General features: G+C 36.3%; 3 protein-coding genes and 1 pseudogene across 6 annotated transcripts; 3 read left to right on the plus strand and 1 right to left on the minus strand.

Annotated features, from left to right (window-relative positions):
• Positions 1-86: 86 nt before the first annotated feature.
• LOC114718628 (protein EMSY-LIKE 3) lies at positions 87-5,288 on the minus strand. Of its 4 annotated transcripts, XM_028904015.1 has the most exons (11): positions 5,057-5,288; positions 4,272-4,330; positions 3,368-3,573; positions 3,159-3,268; positions 2,820-3,057; positions 2,499-2,693; positions 2,357-2,425; positions 1,090-1,335; positions 903-971; positions 749-812; positions 87-381 (listed from the first exon to the last, which is right to left on the minus strand). In XM_028904015.1, the coding sequence occupies exons 3-11, from the start codon at positions 3,452-3,454 to the stop codon at positions 335-337; spliced, it is 1,125 nt and encodes a 374-aa protein (XP_028759848.1). In that variant the 5' UTR covers positions 3,455-3,573; positions 4,272-4,330; positions 5,057-5,288; the 3' UTR covers positions 87-334. The 4 variants fall into 4 exon arrangements, with proteins under 4 accessions (XP_028759848.1, XP_028759846.1, XP_028759847.1 ...); XM_028904013.1 differs by lacking the exon at positions 4,272-4,330; XM_028904014.1 differs by lacking the exon at positions 4,272-4,330 and having other exon boundaries at positions 2,499-2,684; positions 5,057-5,287.
• Positions 5,289-10,263: 4,975 nt separating this feature from the next.
• On the plus strand, positions 10,264-15,020 carry LOC114718625 (protein adenylyltransferase SelO). The gene is made up of 8 exons (XM_028904011.1): positions 10,264-10,673; positions 11,194-11,303; positions 11,742-11,798; positions 11,877-12,176; positions 12,644-12,891; positions 13,378-13,684; positions 13,807-14,080; positions 14,378-15,020. The coding sequence occupies exons 1-8, from the start codon at positions 10,296-10,298 to the stop codon at positions 14,630-14,632; spliced, it is 1,929 nt and encodes a 642-aa protein (XP_028759844.1). The 5' UTR covers positions 10,264-10,295; the 3' UTR covers positions 14,633-15,020.
• A 1,300-nt stretch (positions 15,021-16,320) lies between these two features.
• Positions 16,321-19,259, plus strand: LOC114718624 (G-type lectin S-receptor-like serine/threonine-protein kinase LECRK3). Its single transcript, XM_028904010.1, has one exon. It carries the CDS (start codon positions 16,321-16,323, stop codon positions 18,769-18,771), a length of 2,451 nt encoding a protein of 816 aa, XP_028759843.1. The 3' UTR covers positions 18,772-19,259.
• A 321-nt stretch (positions 19,260-19,580) lies between these two features.
• LOC114718601 (inositol transporter 1-like) lies at positions 19,581-23,953 on the plus strand (annotated as a pseudogene).
• Positions 23,954-25,251: the final 1,298 nt, after the last annotated feature.

The following is a 25,251-nucleotide window of genomic DNA, read 5'->3' on the forward strand; positions in this document are numbered from 1 at the left end:
TTACGTCATCTACTGAAGAAACTAGGCTCAGATTGGAAAATGTGTGTGTGTGTGTGTGAGAGAGAGAGAGAGAGAGAGAGGGATAGAGAGAGAGAGATTAAGTACCGTCCATTATGCTTTGTTCTCTGAGAAAGTTACACAGCTTATATTCAACCAGATGGGAACCGGTCCAACATGCTAGGTGCTAGCCTAAGAGATAGATAAAACCTGCTAATGATACAATATAAAACATAGCATATTAACAAAGTACAAGTTTGGGTCATGTGTCATTGCCCCCTTCCTCAGGGAACGAAGTCGGATATCTTGTTAATTTGCCACTTCAACACCCAACTCGTCATACTGTTGTTTCTTCCTGCCTCTTTGCTGATCCGTTTATCGCCCCTGTGAAAATATAAATACCCCATCTGGTTTATAGCAACGGAATGCAACATAAAGTGGGTAATTCTGGGAATCAATATTGACAAGACTTGCACAAAAATAAATAAATAAATAAATTGATTCTCAACCAAGAGGGGTGGAAAATTCAATTCCAGAAATAGTATAGGGAGGCCATTATTATTATTAGTAATTGCGAGGCAATGATAAATAACGAAGAAAACAAAAACACATATTTTATTAACAACTTCGTATTACATGACAAGCTGGGGAGGGGGTCATTGGCTTGAATGTCCAAAAATTTAGGATAAAACAGAATGTGGTGAAATTCTGTATACTTCTAAACGAAACACAGTTCTATGTTAGCTATTACCACTTTCACCGTCAGAAGCATCTTCAAGCCTGGCTATTGCCTCAACCAGGGCCTGTTCATGTTCCTACATTTCCAATGAACCAATTAGGAAATTATAATTGAAGAAATTAAAATATAGTATGCAGGGAATTCGAGGAAGATGGTTGATGCTTACTTTTAGCATTTTCTTTGCTCTCTCCATTTCTGTGGGGTCGGGTTGATTGGCACCAAAAACCTTCTCAACCTGCTTCAGTTCAATTTTATCAGGGCATGTAACATGTTAACATTGTTGAAGGAATAGAAGAAATTTCTAATGTCCGGCCAAAAAATGAAGGAGAAATTTCTAATGGTTATGCTCATACCTCCTTGACGAGGGTATCCGTTTGTAGAATCTCAATATCACCTGTGGGCTTCTTCTTGCCCCCATTTTGTGATAAAGTGAAATCTTTCTTAGGCTGTACCTTGGTCGTTCCTCTACCTCTTCCTGCACCAGTAACTGCACCACCACGAGACATAGACTTCTTTGTTCCCCGACCGGAGCCAGGTCGTCCGCCCCTGCGAGGCATTCCCGGTTCTTCACCCTCCCATCGAATATCATCCGGTGATATCTGCCATATGAAATTAACAGTTAGTCACTTGGATTGGATCAATGAAGTCAGTGATAATTAACAAAACAGACTCAATTTACTTTTAGATTCGCCGTTGATTCAGAAGAAAATAATGAAGAGCAAAGTGAAAAGAAATCATGGAGAAAGATAAGATAAAATATAATTAAAAGAGGAAATTATCACTTCATTGGCGCTCAAATGGAACAAAGAACTCCAGCAATTAACTGATAAGAAAACCAGAATACAGGTATTTTAAATTTGCAAGTAGTGACATTTTCAAATGGTAGCACATTTTCTTGTGATCGGTGCACAATTGAAACATTTTAAACAACCATTTACCAACTATGACAGTAAATGACACGAACAATCTAGTTTGTAATGCTTTTGTTGTAATAAAGGAACGCTAAATCCACAATGTCAGATAGATGTATGGGAAGAGAGAAGTGATATCGTTTTGTCATATTCCCAACACTTCACATTTGAACCGAATTTGAATTTAGATGCGTTACAAGATCGTCAAGCTAGTGGCCTTTTACATCATAGTTCCATAACTCCAAAAAGAAATATAAAGAGAAACATTTAAAAGAACATTTGAGAACGACGGAATCAAGAGGGCAGGTAAGGTTGAAAGAATGCAACATTGTAGTTATGGAATGGCAGCATAAAGCCATCTGAACAGAAACTTGAGTGTATTATTCCTAATTTAGAATAAAGATGTAGTCCATGCTTAATTTTAAAAAGGATTATCCCATACATGCTCGAGTTTCATTTGTTTGCATCCAGTAATGATTCCTACAAAAGGAGCTCATCATGCAGTGGCCCATGATAGGTGTTTCCCGTTAATGCACACGCAAGGGAAAGACATTGACTCTGCCAATTGCAAGAATTACAGATTCAAACTAGATGTAACGCATGCAAATAATGTTTACCTGTTCAATTTTTTCAGATACTTCATATCCATTTCAAAGGGAGAACCAGTGTTATGATATTACACAAACAAAAATTGTTGCAAGAATTTTACCTCTTTAAGGTTGACCCACTCCCATGTTTCGTTAGCAGTGTTCATATCATAAACCAAAGCATGCCGGCCCTACAAAATATTCGCAAGTTAATGTTACTAGATGTTCATTTGACTAAATTTTTAAAGAGTGAAAAACACACACCTCGGCCGAATTATAATCAGTTATAACAGCCTCATAGAAGTGATTGTCTTCTGGCCACCTTGTCCAAACTTTCTTTCCAATCAAAGGATCATAAGAGGCTGCCTCAGGAGGTTCATTTGTAGCGAAGGCACCTGAAGAACCCTGATTATTAGCCTGGGTCCTTCCAGTATGACCTGTAGAAGGGAACTGCACAGACTTCATTAAAGATAGGGTAGTCAATGTATTTTGTTATTTTAAAACAGGGATCAGTGATCACAGAGCAAGTGAATGTCAGTAATCTAGTATCTTTTTCTATCATTATTCCTAAACCATCTCACTTACTGATTTTGGCTTTTTGGTTTTTGCTCCTGGTGGAGGTCCATGCCTCAATGCTGATGATGACGGTTGCATAGATGGATGGCCCGCTGGAGATGGTGCGCCCAAGGATAAGGGAGCCAAGGATTGCGACGTTTTTTGTTTCTTACGAGATGCTGAAGCTGTAGGGCTGGGTATACGGTCATGAGTTCGTTGAGCACTATTTCCTGTGCCAGGTTGGAGTCCCCTGGCCTTTCTCCACTCCCTAAGAGCACAGATTGGTTACATTCCAGATACATAACAAACCGTGTTTTGTAGAGTGGTATAAGAAAATACTCAGCAGAAATTAGCAAAATGTAATATGACCTTATCCTGCGGATAATGTCATCAGCATTGACTCTAGATAGAAGTTCTCTATGCTCTTCATCAGACACTCTTAGCTCCTTCCTAAGCTCTGTAATTAAACTTTCTTTTTCCTAAAGTGCACAGGAACCCAAAAAAGAATAAAATGGATTATTGCATCTATCCATCATAATTTTGTATATAGCTTAATTGACAAATCACAAAGTAAATACCCAAGAGATTGCATCAGATTGAGCTTTAAAGGCCCGCAGGACAGATGTGTATGCTTCTTGCTCAATATTGTGTATCTGAGTTTCCATGTCATTCTGTACCCTGGAAAATGGACCAGACCCAACAAAGGCTGATCTTCCATTGCCACCCACATAGCCTGGCCGTAGAGATCTACTTTGATGTGAAGGAGGAAGATCATTGTCTGTCCCTGCAATTATTTCAGATCATAGCAACTATTATTTAAGAATCATTTTGAATGCAAGAGCCATAAAGTAGACTTGGAACACAATTAAAATCAATTTCTCTGGTTCACAAGCATATCTGATATGTTCAATCATCGCATTACATGAGTTTTGGTATTACCATGGAAAAAGTTGTGGCAGCAGAGCAGACTGGTGTTTAACAAGACAATTAAAACTGTAGAGGACGAGGACCCATAATAAGTAAACTCAGCGGATAATTTCAGGATTTCCAATTTCCCAAAAGGCAAGACATGCACGAACAGAAAAATTAACCTTGTAACCTGAAGAAAATTTTTTTTTGCTAGACTTGAAGTAAGAATTGCTAATTGCAGGTTAAAAATTAAAAACTCCTTTGCACTTGCCACAAATATGCTATAAGACCACTCTTGGAGCCGCTAGAGGCATCAACCTCCTCCCCCCCAAGCACATACACCGCTAAAAAATATATGAAAAGGAACCAAGGGCGCTCTTCTATTACCGCTCTTGACTGCAAAAGCAATATCAAGGACAAAAAGTTCGCCATTCACCATCACTGAGGAGTAGCCAGTAGATAGACAAAGCTCTTTCTATCAGGGACCTAATCTAAGACACGCCAGTGGACTAATCATAAGTCTTTTTCAAAATTCAACTTAGATACCAAGGCCTAATTACTTCAAATCCTCACATTATCCACAACTTCGTTAGCAATTTAAACAGCGTCCAGTGATGATCTTGCTACCAGGCCTGAAGACATGATCACAATCAATGAGTGAGCTAAAAAAATCAGGCATGGTGAAAATGAGTGATTAATATGTTTTCTCGAGTAACTTCATACCCCATGATGTTGGGAACCAAACAGATTACTGAACAGTGACTTTTTTTTATGAAACGCAAACAGCGTGAGTCATAAACCATATCAAAGACTATATTATTCAAATATTCAAAAGCCTTATAGGAATGTCAACTATTCAGCTGCTGGGACAAAAGGATTTTCATCCCCCAGAAGAATTAAATTCATCCAAGAAACAACCACCTTACACTGAGTGAACATTTAATTGGAAAAGGACCAAAAAGTAATCGTTTCTGAGAATCAAATTTCACTTTCAATAAAACAGAAGCAGCAGCAATAGCTTAAAAAATTAAAAGAACATACAACCAATAGAAAAAGTTTAGCATGAGAACAAACCCCCCCGGGGGGGGGGGTGGCGGGGGTGAGGGACGGAGAGCAGAAGCCAAACAATTAATTCAAGGATAAGAATTGTGAAGCTCCAATTGCACTCCAGTGTCATTAAAAACCGATGCAATTTCAGTTGAGACTTCTCACCATAATGCAATAAGGTGAGATCATAATCATCAAGCATAAATTCATCTGATCACCAAAAACCATTAAGGTTTTGAAAATTAAGGGGTTGCACAACATATTACCCATAAAAATAATGTTAAGAAAATCAGCTCTTTAAAACAACCCACCACTGCTATCAGAGAGCTCGTATTCCATTGAAATCGGCCACTGAATTTCCAACCCCACGTCACAACAAACAGTGGGAACTCAAAAATCCAATCAAGTGCTCCAACAAAATGAGCTGCTCACCGATGCTATCGATTCAAGAACTGGAAATTGAGAACAATTCACATCGTAATCCGGACCAAAAACAGAAGGAACATTCAAATCAGGGGATAGAGGCGGAGAGAACGCGATCGATGTGTTTCAGGCTGCTGAGGGCAAGTTGTGTAATTTTTCCAAAGATTTGGGTCAGAGTTAAAATTTTACTATAATTTAGCGGCAAATTGACAATTTACAGCACATGTTACCACCGGCCAACGTGCCGGGAAAAATCTTCCCAACGTTAGACATAACATGCTCCCGCACAATCTGGCCGGGAAAAAGAAAAAGGCACAACACGATATTTAAAAAAAAAAAGTCGACGAGTTTCATTTTCGTCGTCAGGTAAATGTTTTTAATTAGTTTAATTTTTAATTTAATCTTGTATGTAAGTTCTTAATTAATTTGTCTTTTACGTTTATTATTTTTTTAAAATAGTCTTTATAGTAGCTATACATGTTAAATATTTAATTAAATGATAATTTTAACTAATATACATAAAAGTATCTTAAGAAAGATAATATTTATTTATTATAAATAATAAGTTTAACTAATTTTTTTAATCTCTTAAAATTAGTTAATTAGTTCTTATATTAAGAATAGAAAATAATTTTTACTTTAAACAAGTTTTTAATTACTCACCATAAATTCAACGGAAAAAAAAATCAATAACATTAATTTAACGAATGTCATGTCGCACTCCTAGGCATCACGCTTGTGGAACGCTAGTTCTTGTGAGTGGTAGGTGAAGAATGAAAATACATCCTTGTACTCTGTTCTTATACCATGATATCTTGTTTTATAAAATACACAACTCTGTTTTTCCGTGCGGATAATAATTAATGTTTTAAAACAATAAAATGTTGCTAGAATTTTTATTTTACCTCATTTTAAATTTTATTTTTATTTTTTAAGGATATTTGATTTTATTTAATTCAATGTAATTTTAAATCGATATAATATTTCATGTTCTTAATATAAAAATTAGTTTGACATTTAATTTAGTTTTAAATATAAAATCACAATTCATACACTTAAAAATTGCTCAACAACAAATTCTTATATTTGTAACGGGATTTAAACTCATAATCTTATAAGTTATAAGCCGCCTCTTATCAACTTTTGTTCGCACACATTCGATAATGAAAATGGATTAATAAAACACTGTGCTAGTTTAATTAATGATTTCATATTGCAGTTTTGCAACTTATGAAGGCTTTGTCACCGTTGCCATTTTTAGTAATATCACTTTTTGGTTAGAAAGTCCGTTAAAGATAATTTAATTGCTTAATCTTTAGTTAAGAGTTATCAGATTCGATTTTTTAAGTATTTTTAAAAATTATTATCCTTAATTTTTAAAATATACTCCCTCCGCCTCACAATACAAATCATCCACAAATGTTGAGTGTATTCGACCTTCAACGATTGATTCTACTGATCAAAATTCAAGGAAAAAAAATGGATGGTCAGGATTGGTTGGGACAAAAGTAAAAAAAAAAACTAATTATTACTTCCGATCCTTAATATAAGATCTCATTTGACTTTTAATTTAGTTCTAATTATAAGGCCCTAATCCACTTTGTCTCTCATATTTATGTATTTTTTCGCTCAAGTAGTCTTTCTAATAATAATAGTTATAATCAACACACTTAATTAACAATGATATTTTAGGAAAGACAACACCTATTTATTACAAATAACTAACTTAATTTATTTTCTTAATCTTCTTCAATTAATCAACTAAATCTTATAATTAAAATCAGAGGTAGTAATTTATCTGGGTAATCCCCATAATTTGACATGAGACAAGACAATTATTGTTAAACTCTTGAGTAAACTCTCTGAATTTAATGTTTTATGTTTTCAGCTTGTAAAAACATGGCGACTCGTTTTTGAACTCATGCTAGATGTAAACTCAGTTAAAGTTATGAGTTTATTTATCAAATTTACTGTTTTTACGTTTTTTTTAAGTCACAATTATATCAATTCGGTTTTAAACTAATGTTAATTTTTTTAATGTAATTATGTTTAATGACTTTTTAATTGAATATTATAAACAGTGAATGTTGATGAATTTAATTTCAATTATTTAGATTTAAAATATATTAAAATAATTTTTTTTATCATTTTTTATATTTTAATTATTTAATTGTATAATTTTAAAACTAATTTATTGATTAAAAAAAAACTACTACTTGAGTTTACATTCCTGTCATGGATTTGTTTAAAGTCGCAAACCTGACAATACCATTTTCAAGTGTCCTGATCACACCCAAGGAAATGAAGCCTCTCCACGGATAGCTCGACCCCGACGCGAATACTCCCCCCAATCTTATGTAAATAATATCTATTATTTTGAAATTATTTCTTAACGTAAGACTTAATTATTAAGTAGATCTTGATGTTAAATGTAAGATTTATTTGAATTATTTTTCATATTTATTGATTTTTTTAAGTTACTCATATTAATACCTTTTCAACTATAATCCAAGAAAAAAGGGAGGGAAGATATTAAAAAAAATAATTCTGGTCTTTAAAAAAATATATTATGTTTTTTATAATTAACCAATTTAGTTAACTTCTTTAATTTAATTAAATTAGTTAAATAGATCTTATATTAAATATAAGACTAGTACTAAATTAACGCTTTAAATAATACTACTTCCGGTCCTTAATATAAATGCTAGTTAACTAATTTAAGTATATTAAGAAAACTTATCAAATTAGTTATTTATAATAAATAGGTATTGTCTTTCTTGAAATATTTTTACTAAATTAGAATTATCATTATTTTAAAGATTATTTTTAAAAAATAAGTAAATATGAGAGATAATAAATTAATATTTATATTTAAAACTAAAATAAAAATTAAATAAGTTTTTATATTAAAAAGTGGAGGTAGTAATTATGTTTAGGAAAAATTAATTTGGAAGTCCTTATAATTTTCTTTAATTTTGAATCAGATTTATGAGTTTTTTTTTTATTAGGTCTTTAACTTTTTACCTTAGATCTGTTGATCCCTGCCGTTAAATAAACATTAACACTGTTAAATACTTTTATTGAGAAGCACTGAACGCCTGAAATATCTCCTCCAATGACAAGCTTGATCTTCTTTAAAACCTCTGTTGCTATCGCACTCTGTAAACATAGCCACCAAAAACTGTTACCATTGTCATCCAATAGGACATCAGCTTCACCGATTCTTCTTTGCCTTGAGTTTCTTGACAATAACTCTCCGTTCTCCCTCAATCCGATGATGCTCTAAAGGAAGACATCCCAGACTTCTTCGACTTCTTCTTCCTTTTCGCCCTTTTGATTTTTTCCCAAAACCTCCTATCATTCCCTCTCTTTTTTGGAATCTGGTTATGAAATCGAAGGAATATTTGCAGCCAGGACGACAATTTATTTGGCTGATATGATGATTGAGTCTTCTGACGGCAACTCCTCTCCTACCGACTTCCGTCAACAGGTTTCAGAATATATCCTTTGCAAGTACTTGATTTATAAGATTCTTTGGTATTTTGCGTGCCAAACAACAAGAATTTCAAAAAGAGGGAAATGAAAAGCAAAAGGGAAGTGAACGCTGGATGCAAGAGGATGAGAACATGAACAATGGGCTTTGAAACCAAAATGAATGCTTTTTAAATGCACAACCAATTCAATTTGGATTCTGGACACCATCACCAACACTTATAGATTTTGTATATCATTCTTTCCACATGTTTTGTTCTTTTTCAAAAAAAAAAAATTATAAGATTCTCATTTCTACCGTGATTCCTTTTATTTAAAGTTTTGAACGGATAATTTATACTCAATCTCGTCTTACCTAATCCCTTTCCTTCAAAAGCCACCAATGCTTATCTTGACATTGTCTTTCCTATTTCTTCCCCTTCTATGTGTAATGCTTGAGAGCAACATTTGCTCCTATTTATTTTAATTCATCCATTCATTATTTATTTATTTAAGGAAGCAGTGAGAATCTGAACAATGGAAATATGAGAGTAACATAGAATATTATGTCATTTGCATACTATTTCACCAACCCATTCTTTTCAAGCTTCCCCTGTTTTAGTAATAGAAAAACAGAGTAGACTAAAAGTGCTCATTAGCAAAACAAAGGCTACCACTAATGGTCTAGAGTACTATAGCAATCCCCCATGCCTTCGAGAATCAATTATAGATTTCGCAGAATCTTCAATATAGATATGGTTTTATAATATATGATCGCAGAGTCTCTGCAATTTTCATCGAATCATTATATGCATATAACGAGAGTTCTCCATTTGCTTTTGGTTACCCAAGAGCAATTATATTAAAATCTCATATGGGCTTCTTAACTTTTTGTGATTTGCCAAGAAAATCGATAACATTCTTTTTTTTCTTGTGTATGTACTTTAATTAAGTTCCACCGGTTTGAGGTGCAATCAGTGTGGTGTTGTTCGAAAACTTTTGTGGATGACTCGCTGTGTGAGTATCGCTTGGGCAAGAAGCGGGTCACGCAATAGAGGTTCCAAACAAAGTCGAGGTAGAGAAGATGCTTAAGACGTTCAGTGCTTGTGATGGAAAGTATTTAATGACGTTAATACTTATTTAACGGTAGGGACCAACGGTTCTAGCTGTAGAAAGTTAAAGGATCCAATAAAAATAAAAAAATGTTCAGGGACCCAGTTCAATGTTAAGGAAAACTACAAGAACTCCCAAATTAATTTTTTCTTATTTGTATGATGAAACTCTGTTGAATCGAATAAAGAATATTGATTAAAAAAAGAGAACATTGCGAATTTTTGTAGTTCCAGAAACTTTTCAAATTATTTTTCTTAAAATATTTTTATTAATCAAATATATCAGTTAGAATTATTATTATTTTAAAAATTATTTTTAAAAAATAAATAAATATAAGAGATAATAAATTAAAATTTTATATTTAGAATTAAAATAAAAATTAAATAAATTTTTATATTAAGAGGTGCACATAGTAAAAATTTTTACGATGCACCTCGAATAAAGAATATTGATTAACAAAAAAAAAAAAAAAGAACATTGCGAATTTTTGCAGTTGCAGATTGCATAGCCCGACCACAACGGCCATAGTCAACAAATCACAACATGCTTTCTCATTTCTCTCTCATCAGCACCGTATCACTTTCTTCCTTCTCCTTCTGCTCCCTCCGTCGCTCCCCTAATTTCCATTTCCGCCCTTCTGCTTTCTTCCATTCCCAATCACCTCCTCTTCGCATCTCTCGCTCTTGCCGCTACGCTACCCCTAGCCGCGGTCCCATGGATTTACCCGCGCAGGACCTCACAGCTTCCGTCCATTCTCTGACCCAGGATTTGAAGAATCAGAGCCTCGATGGCCATTCTAGTGCAGATGCTGATTCTAATCATAGTGTGAAGCCTCGGTTGAAGCTCGAAGATCTGAATTGGGATCATTCCTTCGTTAGAGAATTGCCTGGTGATCCTAGAACCGATTTGTTTCCGAGAGAGGTTGGCCGCTTTTCTTTTTTCCTTTTCTCCCTTTTTTGTTATATTGATTGAATTTGTTGGTAGGTGGTGTTAAGAAAGTGTTCGAACGTAGTCTATATTTTATGGCTATGATTACTGGATAGATAGGAAGGCAGGAATAAAAGAGTCGAGCTCATGGCTTCGCGACGTTTAGATTGATGTGATGATGGACTTTATCATGTAGACTATTGTATGAGCCGTAAGGTCATATGAGACGGCATCTTCAATGCTTAAGCAGTAATTATACGTTTATAAAATGGGGGAGAAACAAACAAGTGCAGAGGAGGACAAATTGAACTGAAGATAGGTTGGAATTAGGCTTGTGTCGGGCAACAATGGAATCAGTGAAGGCGTACAAATTAGGAACAAAGACATTGTTCTTTCTTACACTCACTAAGTTGCTTATGCAGTGCCAAAGACAGATTCAAGGGTGGCATTGAGCAGGGGAAACTACACCACGTTGTCCTCTCTTTCATCTATTCTCCTGCCTTTTGCATTTCAGGTGCTGCATGCTTGTTATACCAAAGTATCACCGTCAGCTGATGTAGATAACCCCCAACTCGTGTCTTGGTCGGAATCAGTTGCTGACATTTTTGATTTGGACCGGAGAGAGTGAGTGTGTTAGATTTACTGCCCTGCTTTTGCATTTACTAAGTACTTTAATATTGGTATACTGAAGCAATGCTAAGTTTCTATATCAAAGTATCTAGAAGAGTGATTCATATTTGGCAAATTTAGATTCCTTGTTGCAGCAATATGTCATGTGGGTATAAAATAGTTGAAGTTTTCATCTATAAAATTTAACAATAAATTTTAAAGTTATGTTCTAATTCTATCACTTATTCTTTCCTTATATGAATTTTTAAAACAGCTAGTTATTGGTTGTTTTTGGTAGTTGCTGTAATGCTTTTGAATATTCTGGCTGTACTTATATGTATTTTCTGTCCAGCTCTCTTATCTCTCTCTGTCTCTCTCTCTCTGACAAGATTATGGGCCCAGGTCCTTGGGGTTCCTTTTCAGGTATTAACCATCTTTGTGCCTGAGTTTCAGGTTTGAAAGACCAGATTTCCCCCTTCTGTTCTCTGGTGCATCATCTTTGGCGGGAGCGTAAGTTTCTTCATGTTTTCAGACATCTTGCTATTTAGTGATGCCTCATTTAGTCATTACTGGTGTTCTGCTATACAGGTTGCCTTATGCTCAATGTTATGGAGGACATCAATTCGGTATGTGGGCTGGGCAACTGGGTGATGGTAGGGCAATTACACTAGGAGAGGTCCTAAATTCAAAGTCTGAAAGATGGGAACTGCAACTCAAAGGAGCTGGGAAGACTCCTTACAGTAGGTTTGCTGATGGTCTTGCAGTATTACGTAGCAGCATCAGGGAATTCCTTTGCAGTGAAGCAATGCACCATTTGGGAATTCCAACAACTCGTGCTCTCTGTCTTGTGACCACGGGAAAGTTTGTTACGAGAGACATGTTCTATGAGTATGTTAATCTAAATTAAAATAATGTAGACTGTTTTTTATCTGCATATCTGTTTGATGTTATATTTGTAAAACCTATTGCAATTTTTGAAAGAAAAAATTCCTGCATCTGAGGAAGATAGAATTAGTTGATGATCCCACTATTATCATGCAAAAAGTTGAAGTTGTAAATATTAGTGATATGAATGAAGAAGTACCTTAAATTGTTGTCGAGACTAAACATTTGGTGTCGGCCCTCTCCCCCTATCTTTCTCTCTCCTGCCTTTCTCCTTCCCCTCCCCCTTTGTTTCCCGTCATTCTACATCAGTCGTATTCCTATGTAATAGGAGAATTTCATGTTTTGATATAAAGTTGTGTTAATGACGGAAAAATGGATTTGGCTTGTCACTGCTCTCTTGGTTTTAAAATTTTTACCCTGCTCGTGCTAAATTTTATTAAATAAATGTTTTATTAATCTCTCACTTGCAGTGGCAATCCTAAGGAAGAACCTGGTGCAATTGTTTGTAGAGTTGCACAATCTTTTTTGCGTTTTGGTTCATACCAAATACATGCCTCCAGAGGTGAAGAGGACATGGGTCTTGTTCGTGCTTTGGCAGACTATGCCATTAGACATCACTTTCCTCATATTGAGAACATGAGTAAGAGTGAAAGTTTGTCTTTCAGCACCGGTGATGAAGAACATTCTGTTGTGGATCTTACTTCAAACAAGTATGCTGGTATTCAACCGAACTTGCTGGTTTTCTTTTCATAGGGACCATCTTAAAAGTGGATTGGGCCTACTGTTCTGTTTACTTTTTATGAGGTTTTCAAAGTGCGTTTGAGAGATCAGCTCATCTGATCATGTGCCAATCATCAGTAACTATGTTGAGATTTTATGGTTGACACACCCCACAACAACAAAAAAAACACAGGCAAAAAAAAAGGCCCAAAGGGGCATGGTATTCAATACCTGGTCATAGCCAGACTCTGTGATGGTTTTGCATTGTCTGTTTCAGAGGTCAATTCATTTTCTTCAACTTCAGTTGCATGTCCCCTCCAAGATAATAATCATATTATTATGTAATATGTGAGCTAAAGAAGCGGCATATGCACTCTTGGGATACTAGACCACATCGCTGTGTCCTGTGATTTTTCTACGTAGTTTCTTTTTATCTTTCAAATAAATGTCATTATAACTTTGTTTGTACGGAACCTTGTATCAGCATGGGCTGTGGAGGTTGCTGAGCGTGCTGCTTCCTTGATTGCAAGCTGGCAAGGGGTTGGTTTCACTCATGGGGTGCTGAACACTGACAATATGAGCATTTTGGGTCTCACCATTGATTACGGTCCATTTGGCTTTTTGGATGCTTTTGATCCTAGATTTACCCCAAATACTACCGATCTTCCTGGTAGAAGATACTGTTTTGCAAACCAGCCAGATATTGGTTTGTGGAATATTGCGCAGTTCGCAACAACTTTATCTGCCGCTAAGTTAATAAGTGAGAAAGAGGCTAACTATGTCATGGAAAGGTGGTTGCAATTTCCGAAACCTTATTTTCTTTTAGTTGAGACTGGTCTAAATTGCTGTTAAACTTATTATCCTTTTCTCATGAGTTTTTCAGCCTTTTTGTTTATATTTATTCTTTTTTCAGGTATGGAACCAAATTTATGGATGACTACCAAGCTATAATGACCAAGAAACTCGGCTTGCCCAAGTATAATAAGCAGCTCATAAGTAAACTTCTTAGTCATATGGCTGTTGATAAAGTTGATTACACAAACTTCTTCAGGCTGCTTTCCAATCTGAAAGCCGATACAAGCATTCCGGATAACCAGTTACTGGTCCCACTTAAGTCAGCTCTGCTAGATATTGGTCAGGAGCGTAAGGAGGCCTGGACTGATTGGGTGAAAGCTTATATACATGAGGTACGGTTGGTTTTTAGATTTGCTAAGTTGATACGTGGTTCAGGTGAAATTTTATTAAAATGATGACTTGTTAGAAGAAGTGCTGCGTCAAATGTTGTTTAAAATATGGAATTTCTTGTAGTTTGAGCCTCAGTAACAAGGTATCTCAGAACACTTCTTCAGTGGCTACTTAGCTTTGAACTTCCTATGCGGGAACACATACATTAGTTTTTATTTCGTGAGTTTTACGAATTGTTGAATGATTAGGAAGGTACATCTACTCAATTTTTTTTTTTTTTGGGGCGGGGGGGTTTACAGCTTTCTACCAGCGGCATTTCAGATGAGCAGAGGAAGAGCTCGATGGATTCTGTGAATCCCAAATATGTCCTCAGGAACTATCTCTGCCAGACTGCAATTGATGCTGCAGAAATGGGTGATTTTGGAGAAGTCCGTAGGTTGCTTAAACTGATTGAGCGTCCTTTTGACGAGCAGCCAGGAATGGAAAAATATGCTCGCTTGCCTCCAGCTTGGGCGTATCGACCAGGTGTATGTATGCTCTCCTGTTCTTCATGAGTTGCCCTCTCAGTCGAATATTTTAAACACTACAAATCGGACTAATTAGAACCCACAGAGAAGAAGAAAAACAAAACAGAGTGGGGAAAACAGGCAAGGATAGTATGATAGGAGGGAATCGTGAGTATTTATGTTGTATATAGTTGTTAAATTCTGTTGTGTTTAACGTGATATAAAATGTATTGGTTACACGCCATTTGCTTGTTTAAGATTTGAAGGAGTGAGTAATATAGATGCCTTGCAGGTCAAAGCCGTTGTTCTTTCCTTGTATTGGTTATATGTAGCCATTCGCCAAAGCTTTTCGTATCTTTGGTCGGAAATGCTGACTCGGAGTCGGAAGATTTGGTAAACTGATCTTCATTTAAACTAATTTTTTGAGTGAAATTAATTTATAAGCGTGGCTCAAATTTTCTCTCTCTCTCTCTCTACAATCATCGTTCTCACTTAATTTTTTCATAGAAATTTCCTAGTTACGTTTGATAATCTCATTAAAAAAAAGTTTAATTTCGTCTAAAATGTTTTTTTATAACATATTTCATCTCACACGTCTATTAAAACTTTCATCACTTCTATAGTAAATAAAGCGGGGTCTTAATATAGACTTCAGAATTTTAAAATATTTAAATCTATCGAACCAATGTGAGAATTATGTTGGCTCAAAAGAGTGAAAAGTATTATCCAAAAAAATCGACGTAATAAAGATTTGCATTGAATATTATATTAGGGGGCAAGAATAGAACAGACCCCAATGACGGGTAATATTTTTTCCCTCTCAAGTTTCTTTCCTGAAAATATCAAAAACGGAATCACAAAATTTTCACTGATCTCAAAGAAATCATCCTTCTGAAGCAATTATGCATCCTTGACGAACATCTAATCATGTTTTGAAACATCATTAGTTTAATATATCTTGTGACAAAACCCCCCCCCCCCAAAAAAAAACCCCCCCAAAAAAAAGGAGCCGCATCTAAATCAAGCTGTGCTAATATGAGTTTTACATATTCCCGTGTAAGTTCATTCTTCTATTTTCTTGCAACCTCCGATTTTATCTCATGACTTATTTTCTTTTCCTGTTTCTTTTTTTATCTGAATCTTATGACTTGATTTGCAGAATATGGCACTGAACTCTGTAAGCTCATGCTTTTCGTTCCTACAGTAAAATAAAACTCAAAACTATTTAAAGTTTTTCTCATATGTATTTTTATTTATTATTATTTGGCTTTCATTTGTTATTCTCTCTTATTACCAATTCTTAGCTTGAGTTTTTGACGATACAAAAAAGGTCTTGATGCCTCATACCATAATTATCAAGCATTAAATAAACGTAAACATTTTCATCTGTAAATAAATGTACAAGCTGCGTAGTGTTTACGACTTGAATTTTATTGAATTTTAGAACATGAGAAAAGATGTATTAATTGCATGACTGATATTGCTGGCAAAAGAAAAGTCTGTGATTGAAATTTCTTCATCCATTAATGTCCCACTCGTCAACACCAACCATACAAACGTCCTTTCCTTTGTAAAATTCAACGAATCGTGTTTCCCACGGCCAAGAAGACTTGAGCTTGACTTGGAGCATCCACTCTTTATGGAACCCTCACTTCCTCGGCCGCCTCCTATTCAAACTTCAAACGCGTTCCCTATCTTCCAGTTTCCAAACTTTGCAAGGAAAATTGATTCTGCGTATGGCTTCTTCTCTGAATTTCCTTCTCCTCTGTTTTCTGCCTTCCCTTTGTGTTTTTGCCCAAACCCGAAGAAGTAACATCACTGTGGGTGATTCTTTCAACGCAGATGGCAATTCCTCATGGGTGGTTTCACCTTCTGGGGATTTCGCCTTTGGCTTTCAACCCCATAAAAATAATAGTTTCTTCTTGCTCTCCATCTGGTATGCCAACATTCCAAACATAACCGTTGTTTGGTATGCAAATGGAGACAATCCTGCTCCAAAGGGGTCAAGAGTTCAGCTTACTGCAGCAGAAGGGCTTAAGATTACTTCTCCTGATGGTCAAACTCTATGGACACCAGAAGTGAGCCCTTCAGGTGCCGTTGCTCATGGTGCCTTGAATGACTTGGGCAACTTTGTTCTTCAGGATGGCAGCTTTAAGTCTGTCTGGGAGACCTTTGGGAATCCCAGAGACACCATGTTGCCCTCACAAATTTTGGAGAAGGGAGAAAAGCTTTCTTCTCGGAAGTCAGATGCGGATTTCGCACGGGGAAAGTTTCGACTTGTTCTTCAGGATGATGGTAATCTTGTCATGCATTCTGTAAACTTACCATCTGGGTACGCTAATGAAGACTATTACGACACTGGTACTGTTGAGTCCAATGCCTCAAGTGCTGGAATTCAACTGGTCTTCAACAAAACGGGAGACTTTTATGTTAGAATGAAGAACAATGGTACGTACCCCTTCTCAGACCAGAGCATAGGCTCTCCAACTCAATTTTATCTTCGAGCTACTCTTAACTTTGATGGAGTTCTCACTTTCTATCAACATCCCAAGAGGTCCACTGGTAATGAAACTTGGACACCTGTCTGGTCTCAGCCAGATAACATTTGTAAGCGTCAGCGGGTCAGTGAAGGAACAAGCATTTGCGGGTATAATGGCTATTGCACATTGGGTGAAAATAGTAGGCCACAGTGTCAATGCCCACCACGTTATTCCCTACTGGATCCTCTTGATCCATATGGTGGTTGTAAACCAGATTTCGTCCAGGGCTGTAAAGAAGATGAGCTTAGTCAGAGGAAAGATCTGTATGAGTTTGAAGTGTTGACAGATGTAGATTGGCCTCTCTCTGACTATGTGCTTCAAAGGCCTTTTACAGAAGATCAGTGCAGAAGTGCCTGCATGGAAGATTGCTTCTGTGCCGTTGCCATTTTCAGATCAGGTGACAGTTGCTGGAAGAAGAGGTGGCCACTTTCAAATGGCCAATACGACACGGGTCTTAATGGTGCTAAGGCCTTGATCAAGGTCAGGAAAGACAATTCCTCCTTAATTGGTCCTCCTGGTCCTCCAATCATCAAAGGAAAGAATCAGGACACTTTGGTTTTGGTGAGCTCTGTCCTCTTAGGTAGCTCTGCCTTTCTTAATCTCGTATTAATTGGAGCATGCTGTCTAGGTTTTTCCTTCATTTATAAATTGCAGAAGAAGCGTACAAGTGTTTGCCGAAGTGACAGTGCTGTTGAAACCAATTTGCGTTGTTTTACTTATAAGGAACTTGAAGAGGCTACAAATGGATTTAAGGAAGAGTTAGGAAGAGGAGCTTTTGGTGTTGTTTATAAAGGAATCATAGAAATGGGCACTGCAGTAACTGTGGCAGTCAAAAGGTTGAACACCTTTCTTGTGCAAGAAACTGAGAAGGAATTCAAGAATGAAGTTAATGTCATTGGCCAGACCCATCACAAGAATTTGGTTCGTTTGCTTGGGTTCTGTGAGGAGGGGACAGAAAGGCTGCTGGTGTATGAGTATATGAGCAATGGCACATTAGCAAACCTTCTTTACGGCGACCCAAAACCCAACTGGAACCTACGCCTAAAAATGGCTTTTGGGATTGCAAGAGGACTTGTTTATTTACATGAAGATTGCAGCACCCAGATCATCCACTGTGATATAAAGCCTCAAAACATACTCCTTGATGACTACTTTAATGCTCGTATCTCTGACTTTGGATTGGTCAAGCTCTTAAATATGAATCAGAGCCGAACCAATACAGGTATAAGGGGAACAAAAGGGTATGTTGCACTTGAATGGTTCAAGAGCATGCCTGTCACGGCCAAGGTAGATGTCTATAGCTTTGGAGTCCTGTTGCTGGAAATTATCTGTTGCAGAAGAAGCGTGGACATGGAACCAGAGAATGAGGAGAGAGCAATCTTAGCAGATTGGGCTTGTGACTGTTACACGGCAGGTTCTCTAGAAGATTTGGTTGAAGAAGATCAAGAGGCACTGCAAGACAAGAAGAACCTAGTAAAGTTAGTAATGATTGCCATTTGGTGTATTCAAGAGGACCCAACTCTCAGACCCACCATGAGGAAAGTTTCTCAGATGCTTGAAGGAGTTTCTGAAGTGCCTGCTCCACCATGCCAGATCCCAAATAGTGAAACTCTTGGTCACTATCATTCACTCACTTTGGAGGATTGACAGTTTATCATATGATAATACTATTTCTAGTCCTTAGTATAAGAACTAGTCGACTCATTTGAGTATATTGAGAAAATTAGTTAAATTAGTTATTTGTAATAAATATGTGTTATCTTTTCTAAACTATCTTTGGTAATCAAGTGTATAGGCTGGAATTACCATTATTACAAGAACTATTTTGAAAAAAAAGGATAAATGTAAGAGAAAAAGTAGATTGAGATATTATATTTAGAATCAAAATAAAAGTTAAACAAGTTTTTTTTTATTAAGGAGTCGAGGTGTCAGTTTACTCTTTGTTTGTTTTAAGAAGATATAGTGCATATGTTGTTGGTAGTCCTTCAGTATGCTAATATTGAAGGAAAGGAATAATATGACTTGCGCGGTTAAGAGATTCGGAGGAGTTTTAAGTTTTGGAATCTCCTTCTGATAATACACGCACACATATTTATATGTATATATGTACGTATGTATATCTTTCGCTAGTTAAATTATGGTGTTTTTACTGTCCCCTCATTGTCCTGATCCATCGTGCCCAGAATTGCTGTTTGCTTGGTAAATATGTAAACAAGTCACCAGTTTTAACGGAAGCGAAAGTTATTGTAATTATAAAAAGGTGATAAATTAACATGCCTGTCACAAAATTGACATGCATATTGTTAAACAAGTGAGACCAATCTCTTTAATTAAATGCGATATAACAGTATAATCTCCCTTTTTCTCAATTTTAATATTTCTAAAAATTGACTCCACAAATGATGAAATGAAATTGGGAAAATTGATTTTGTTTTTATTGGAAAAGGTGACAGTTTCGCGGAGTGTAATGAAAGATGCATGTTGGAGAAGCAATAATTTGTTGATATTTTTTCCGCAAGGGTCCCTTTCTTCTCTTTAAATGATGTCCCCAGTGGATTGCTTTCAGAACTCGGATGATTCCGGGCCATCTCTCGGTTTTCCCGGAATGTGCATTATTTTCTCAAGAAAATCTTGCGTTGCATATATGAACAGAGCGCAGAAAGAATTATCATTTTTCTGAATCAATTTTGGGGGTGATAAGACGACGATCTCAATGGAGTTCACGCCGGGAAGCTCGGGGTACATAGAATTGTGTCCAGAGAGGAAAATGTCGTTGTTCAAGAACCCTTACATTCTGGCTCTCACGGCCGTCGCAGGGATAGGCGGTCTCCTCTTCGGCTACGACACAGGTAATGGAGGTTCTTGTTAAATACGATACTCCGTTCAGCCAATTAGATCCCAGATTTAAGTGGATGGAGTATTTCATATGTTTACTTGGCATCTCTGTTATAGCACTCACTTGAATTGTTCAGAGTGAAAACACAATATATGTCATTTTCTCATGAAAAGATCATAATAATCTTGCTGTTATAATTCTTCAATTAATTCGATTATATTCCTTTCAGTCTGGAAATAAAAGTGATTTGTAAAAATTAAGAAAATTAGTTCTCTTAGTTACTGGTAAAAATTATAGTTAGTTATTTGTAAAACCTGTTCCTTAGTTTTCATAAATTTTTTATTTTAATCTGAAAACTAACAGAAAAATTAGTTTGTATTTATATTCCATAAAGGAGAATTTAAACAAATTATAAATTGAAAAAACAAAATATATTGAAATTTTATATTTAAAAACAAAACAAACACATCTGCCAACTTTTATGTTTATAACCGAAAGGGGTATTAGTTTAAAATTTAAAAGATTAGATTAACAATCACTTAAGCATATATTCCTCCAGTCCTTAATATAAGATCTAATTGTTAAGTTGATTTTGGTCCTAAATATAAGATCCATTTATCATATTTATCAATTTTTCCTAAATTACTCTTATGGATACTCTCTCAACTATAATCAAGTAGAAAACAGAGAGAAAATACTAAGGAAAATTATTATGGTATTTTAAGAAAAACATGTTATATTTCTTATAATTAACTAACTTACTTAACTTCCTTAATCTAATCAACTTAGTTAAATAGGTCTTATATTAAGGACTTGAGTAGTCTTATCTTTCTTCCATTATTTACAAGTCTAAATTTCGACTCAGTCAATTTAGATATTAGAAATCAAATTTTTCTTCAAACTTGGTTAAATTTGTATTGGACTCAAGACAACTTAAAAAAGAATATGATCGTGCTCCATTTTAAGCCCTTTATATATTACAGGTGTTATATCAAGAGCACTCCTGTGTATTAAAGATGATTTTGAAGGGTGAATGAGAGTAGTTTCCTACGGGTATACAAGTTTGTGTTGTTTCCTCTTGAATCTAAATCTAAAGAATCCAAAATTTAATATACCCATATCATGCCTTATTTCATATTTCACGAGTCACACAACATCAAGCCTTTTATGTCTAAACAGAGCATCAGCCCACCCTATCACTTAGACACCGGAACTCCACGTTGGATCTTTTGTGTTCACAAATATAAATACATTATGCAAGAATGTAGATGGTTTAATGTGTAAAAGCGGTGGAACATGTCAAGTATCACTCCAACTTAGAATAATTAGTAAATGAAGGTCTATAAGTAGTTTTTGTTGTACTCTTACCCAAGTGCCACGAGTTCAGCCAGTTGGAAGTAAAGGAAAATTACTGCACGATTTCTCCCTCATTCAAAGATTCTAACAGTTTTAAAATGCCAGGAAACAATAGTAAGCATGGCTTTGGTGGGTGCAATTATTGGATCAGCATTAGGTGGTTGGATTAATGATGAATTTGGGCGTAAAAAGGCCACCCTTATTGCTGATGTAGTCTTTGCCTTGGGATCAATAGTTATGGCACTGGCTCCTGATCCATATGTCCTCATATTTGTCGTCTTCTTGTTGGCATTGGCGTGGGCAAAGCTTCTGTAACTGCACCTGTGTATATTGCAGAAGCAGCGCCCTCAGAGATCAGAGGAGGACTTGTGAGCATAAATGTGCTTATGATTACTGGAGGACAGTTTCTCTCCTACCTCATAAATCTTGCTTTCACATAGGTTAGCTTTATTCGGCCTTATTTACAAATTACATTTGTAAACATTATATGTCAGGAGGACAGTCTCCTAGAATTAATATGTGGTATCTTCTGGCTATGTAGTTCCAATCGATTATACTGGAAATCCTTTCCTTTGGATTTGACTTCTCATTTTCCATTTTGATGCTATGGCTTTTGATTTCTCTGGCAACAGAAAATGTTTATAAGTTGCTAAGATGTATATATGTTAACAAAATATCAGCTTCAGCTAGAGGACAACAACTAGAGTTGGAAAGAGTTTTACTATGGATTTTATTAATGTTCTTGCAAATAGCTCAATTCTGGTACAAAGTTGGAAAGAGGTTTACTATGGATTTTATATTTGCTTTATCATAAGAGAAGTGCAAATAGAAATACTGATATACAGAGTTCACCAGTTATTTCTTTTGCTACATGTTTTCAAAGCTTCTCTATCAGGTTTTTCAGTCAACTAGAGGTTTCTTCCTGGATACCCTTCTTACACAATATTTAACAAACTAGGTCCCTGGAACATGGCGATGGATGCTAGGCGTTGCAGGTATGCCGGCAGTCATTCAGTTTTGTCTCATGCTCTGCCTACCTGAGTCACCGCGGTGGCTTCTTATGCAGGTAAAATTGATCCTCCCATTAAATGAATATTAAACCAGATAGTGTTATTCTGAGATGTTTCCTCTGTTCAAAGCTTTATTATTTATCTTCAACTGTTTGCAAAATAGTAAAGATGAGGCAGTTTATGTACTTTCCAAGATCTATGATACGAATCGCTTAGAGGATGAAGTGGAATATTGTTGTGCCCAGTTGGAGGAAGAACTTGAGAGGCAAAGCAAAGTTAGATACTTGGATGTGTTCGAAACTAAAGAGATTAGACTCGCATTTCTTGCAGGGGCCGGACTTCAGGTTTAAGATTTTTCTTGAAACTCCTCTTGTTTTTGAACTTGGATTATCCTGGTGTTTAGAATGATCCTTCAGAATGCCCTACCTCCATGAGAGAAGGGTAAGATCAACATGTCTTGCGGCAGAAAAAAGAAATATGCATACATTTGGTCATATGGGGGTCACAATTGAACATGGATTAATCTTTCAACATTTTCACGTAGGTTGTTGTTGACTACTTGTATTATATTCTTCTAATGCTTCTTAAATGGAAACCTCCATATCCGACCACTATGTGCTGACTCCTTGTTCCTCTTTGCCCACCGATCCACCAACTCATTTAAAACAAACAAAGGCAAAAATACAGCCATCTTCTTCCATGAATTTTGAGTCATTGCCCCTTTTCTGAATATGTTGTTTTCAACCTATTATTAAACTTCAATGCGATCTCTGGCAGTTTGCTACCAGTTCGCAATTCTTTATGGCATGTTGTGGATTTTATACATAGGATTCAACATGTAATGTTTTGTCTTCAAAAACCTGGCAGCATATGCTGGCGAAGTTAAGTATAAGTGTGTCATCTGGTATGATATTCTTCTAAATTGACAGCAATGAAAAGCCATTAAATGTAACCAAAGAAGGTTTTCTTACAACTGTCCTATGACTTTCTGCAGGCCTTTCAGCAGTTCACTGGCATCAGCATTGTGATGTACTACAGCCCAACAACCATAGAGAGGGCTGGCTTTCATTCCAAACAATTAGCTCTTCTCCTATCCCTCATTATCTCCAGCTTGAATGCCGCTGGAACAATCCTTGGCATTTATCTTATCGACCACGCAGGGCGAAAGAAGCTGGCTCTTGCAAGTTTATCTGGTGTGGTTGTGTCTCTGGGGATCCTTTCTGCTGGATCGTTCCTAGATTCATCTGGTTCTCATGATGGAAACTATGGATGGCTTGCAGTTTTGGGCCTAGCGTTGTACATTGCTTTCTTTGCGCCAGGGATGGGACCGGTGCCATGGACAGTAAACTCTGAGGTATATCCTCAAGAATACCGTGGCTTATGTGGAGGCATGTCAGCCACAGTGAATTGGATTTCAAGCGTGATAATGTCCCAAAGCTTCCTTTCAGTTTCTGATGCTTTAGGACTTGGTGGGAGCTTCTTGATCCTTGCTGGTATAGCTCTAGTTGCTATTCTGTTTGTCGCCTTGTTTGTCCCAGAGACAAAACAACTCACACTGGATGAAGTAGAGCAGCTATGGAAGGAAAGGGCCTGGGGAAGGGATTACAAAAGAGAGAGCCTTCTTTGAGAAAGGAAATAAATAGCGTCTACAGGTTGTTATATGAATTCGATGGGGCATTCACATACTTTCTTTCTTATATGGTCAATTATTGTACCTAAACAAATTGGGTTTTAGCATAAAAGCTAAGATCCTCCAGGGACATAAATTACATGCTAGCTTAGCATTCCGTGAAGTACAAGTTTGGAACTAACAAGTTATCCAAGCAATATGTTACCTTGCATTTTGGAGGAAGATGGAAAGGTAAGAAAGTAAGAATAAATGGAAGAAGAATTAAGTGGTTGTATTTTTTATTTTTCTTCTTGTCATAAGAGAAACAGAGGACAGCATCTAAGCAAAAGAACATGCTACTTGTCTGCTGAAACAGGAGCATGCCCTGTAGAGAATAGAACATACAGGAATTATCCTGGGATACCCCTTGCTTCCTAAAGGTTCGCTCGGGGCAGAGGAGATTTCTTTTTCTTTTTCTTGTTTTAAAAAAGAAGAAATTAGACTAAGCAACATCTAAAATCATTCTGGGCCACAAATCAGGGGAAAATGACCTAAGATAATTGATTGCTTGGTGCTCTGTCTCTGTTTACATTGTGAGACAATTGGGACAGTTTTAAACTTTCGTGATATTCAAATGCAGGCAACCAGAAAAAGTATTGGTTGTTGAATCATGGATTGGAGCCAGCAAGCCGGTGGGGATAAAACTCTGTACTAAGTCGCTGGACCCTATCTCTCCCCTACCCCCGGGGGCATTCTCCTGAAAATAGGATTGGAAGTGCACATGCTTAAAAAGCGCATCATATCAGTGGCCAGGTTTAAAAAAAGAAAAAAAACCAGCAAATCCGTATTCAATTCGTATTCTTTTTTGCTGCCTTGTTTCTACGTTTTCAGGCTTCATTTGTCTCCATGGTCGACTTAGGCATGACATTCCCTCGCTGTCTCCTTTTTTCTACTTAGCATTAACCATCCTAATCTTATTACGAGCATATGTCACTTTGATTTTATTTTCTGTACATCCAGCACTAATAATTTTATTTGGCATCAGACACTCTAAACTTACAATAATATTAGAGTGTTGAGCGCTGATAAAGAGATGAATATTGTAGTGTTGGATTCATCAAAATAATAAAATTAGAGATTCAGGATGCTAAATACACTCAGAAAATAATATTAAGATACAGAATATTAGAAAAATAATATCAAAATGTTAAATGTTAATATCAATATGTGAGTTTTATTTGAACGAATCCGAGCCGCTCACGCGTCCCTCTGATGGTGTTCACTTCTCCATTGGGCCCACCCAACCCTCTCAATTA

Source organism: Neltuma alba, unplaced genomic scaffold (genome assembly GCF_004799145.2).
Source record: "Neltuma alba isolate B1F8T4 unplaced genomic scaffold, ASM479914v2 tig00011854_pilon, whole genome shotgun sequence".
Classification (NCBI taxonomy): Eukaryota; Viridiplantae; Streptophyta; class Magnoliopsida; order Fabales; family Fabaceae; genus Neltuma; species Neltuma alba.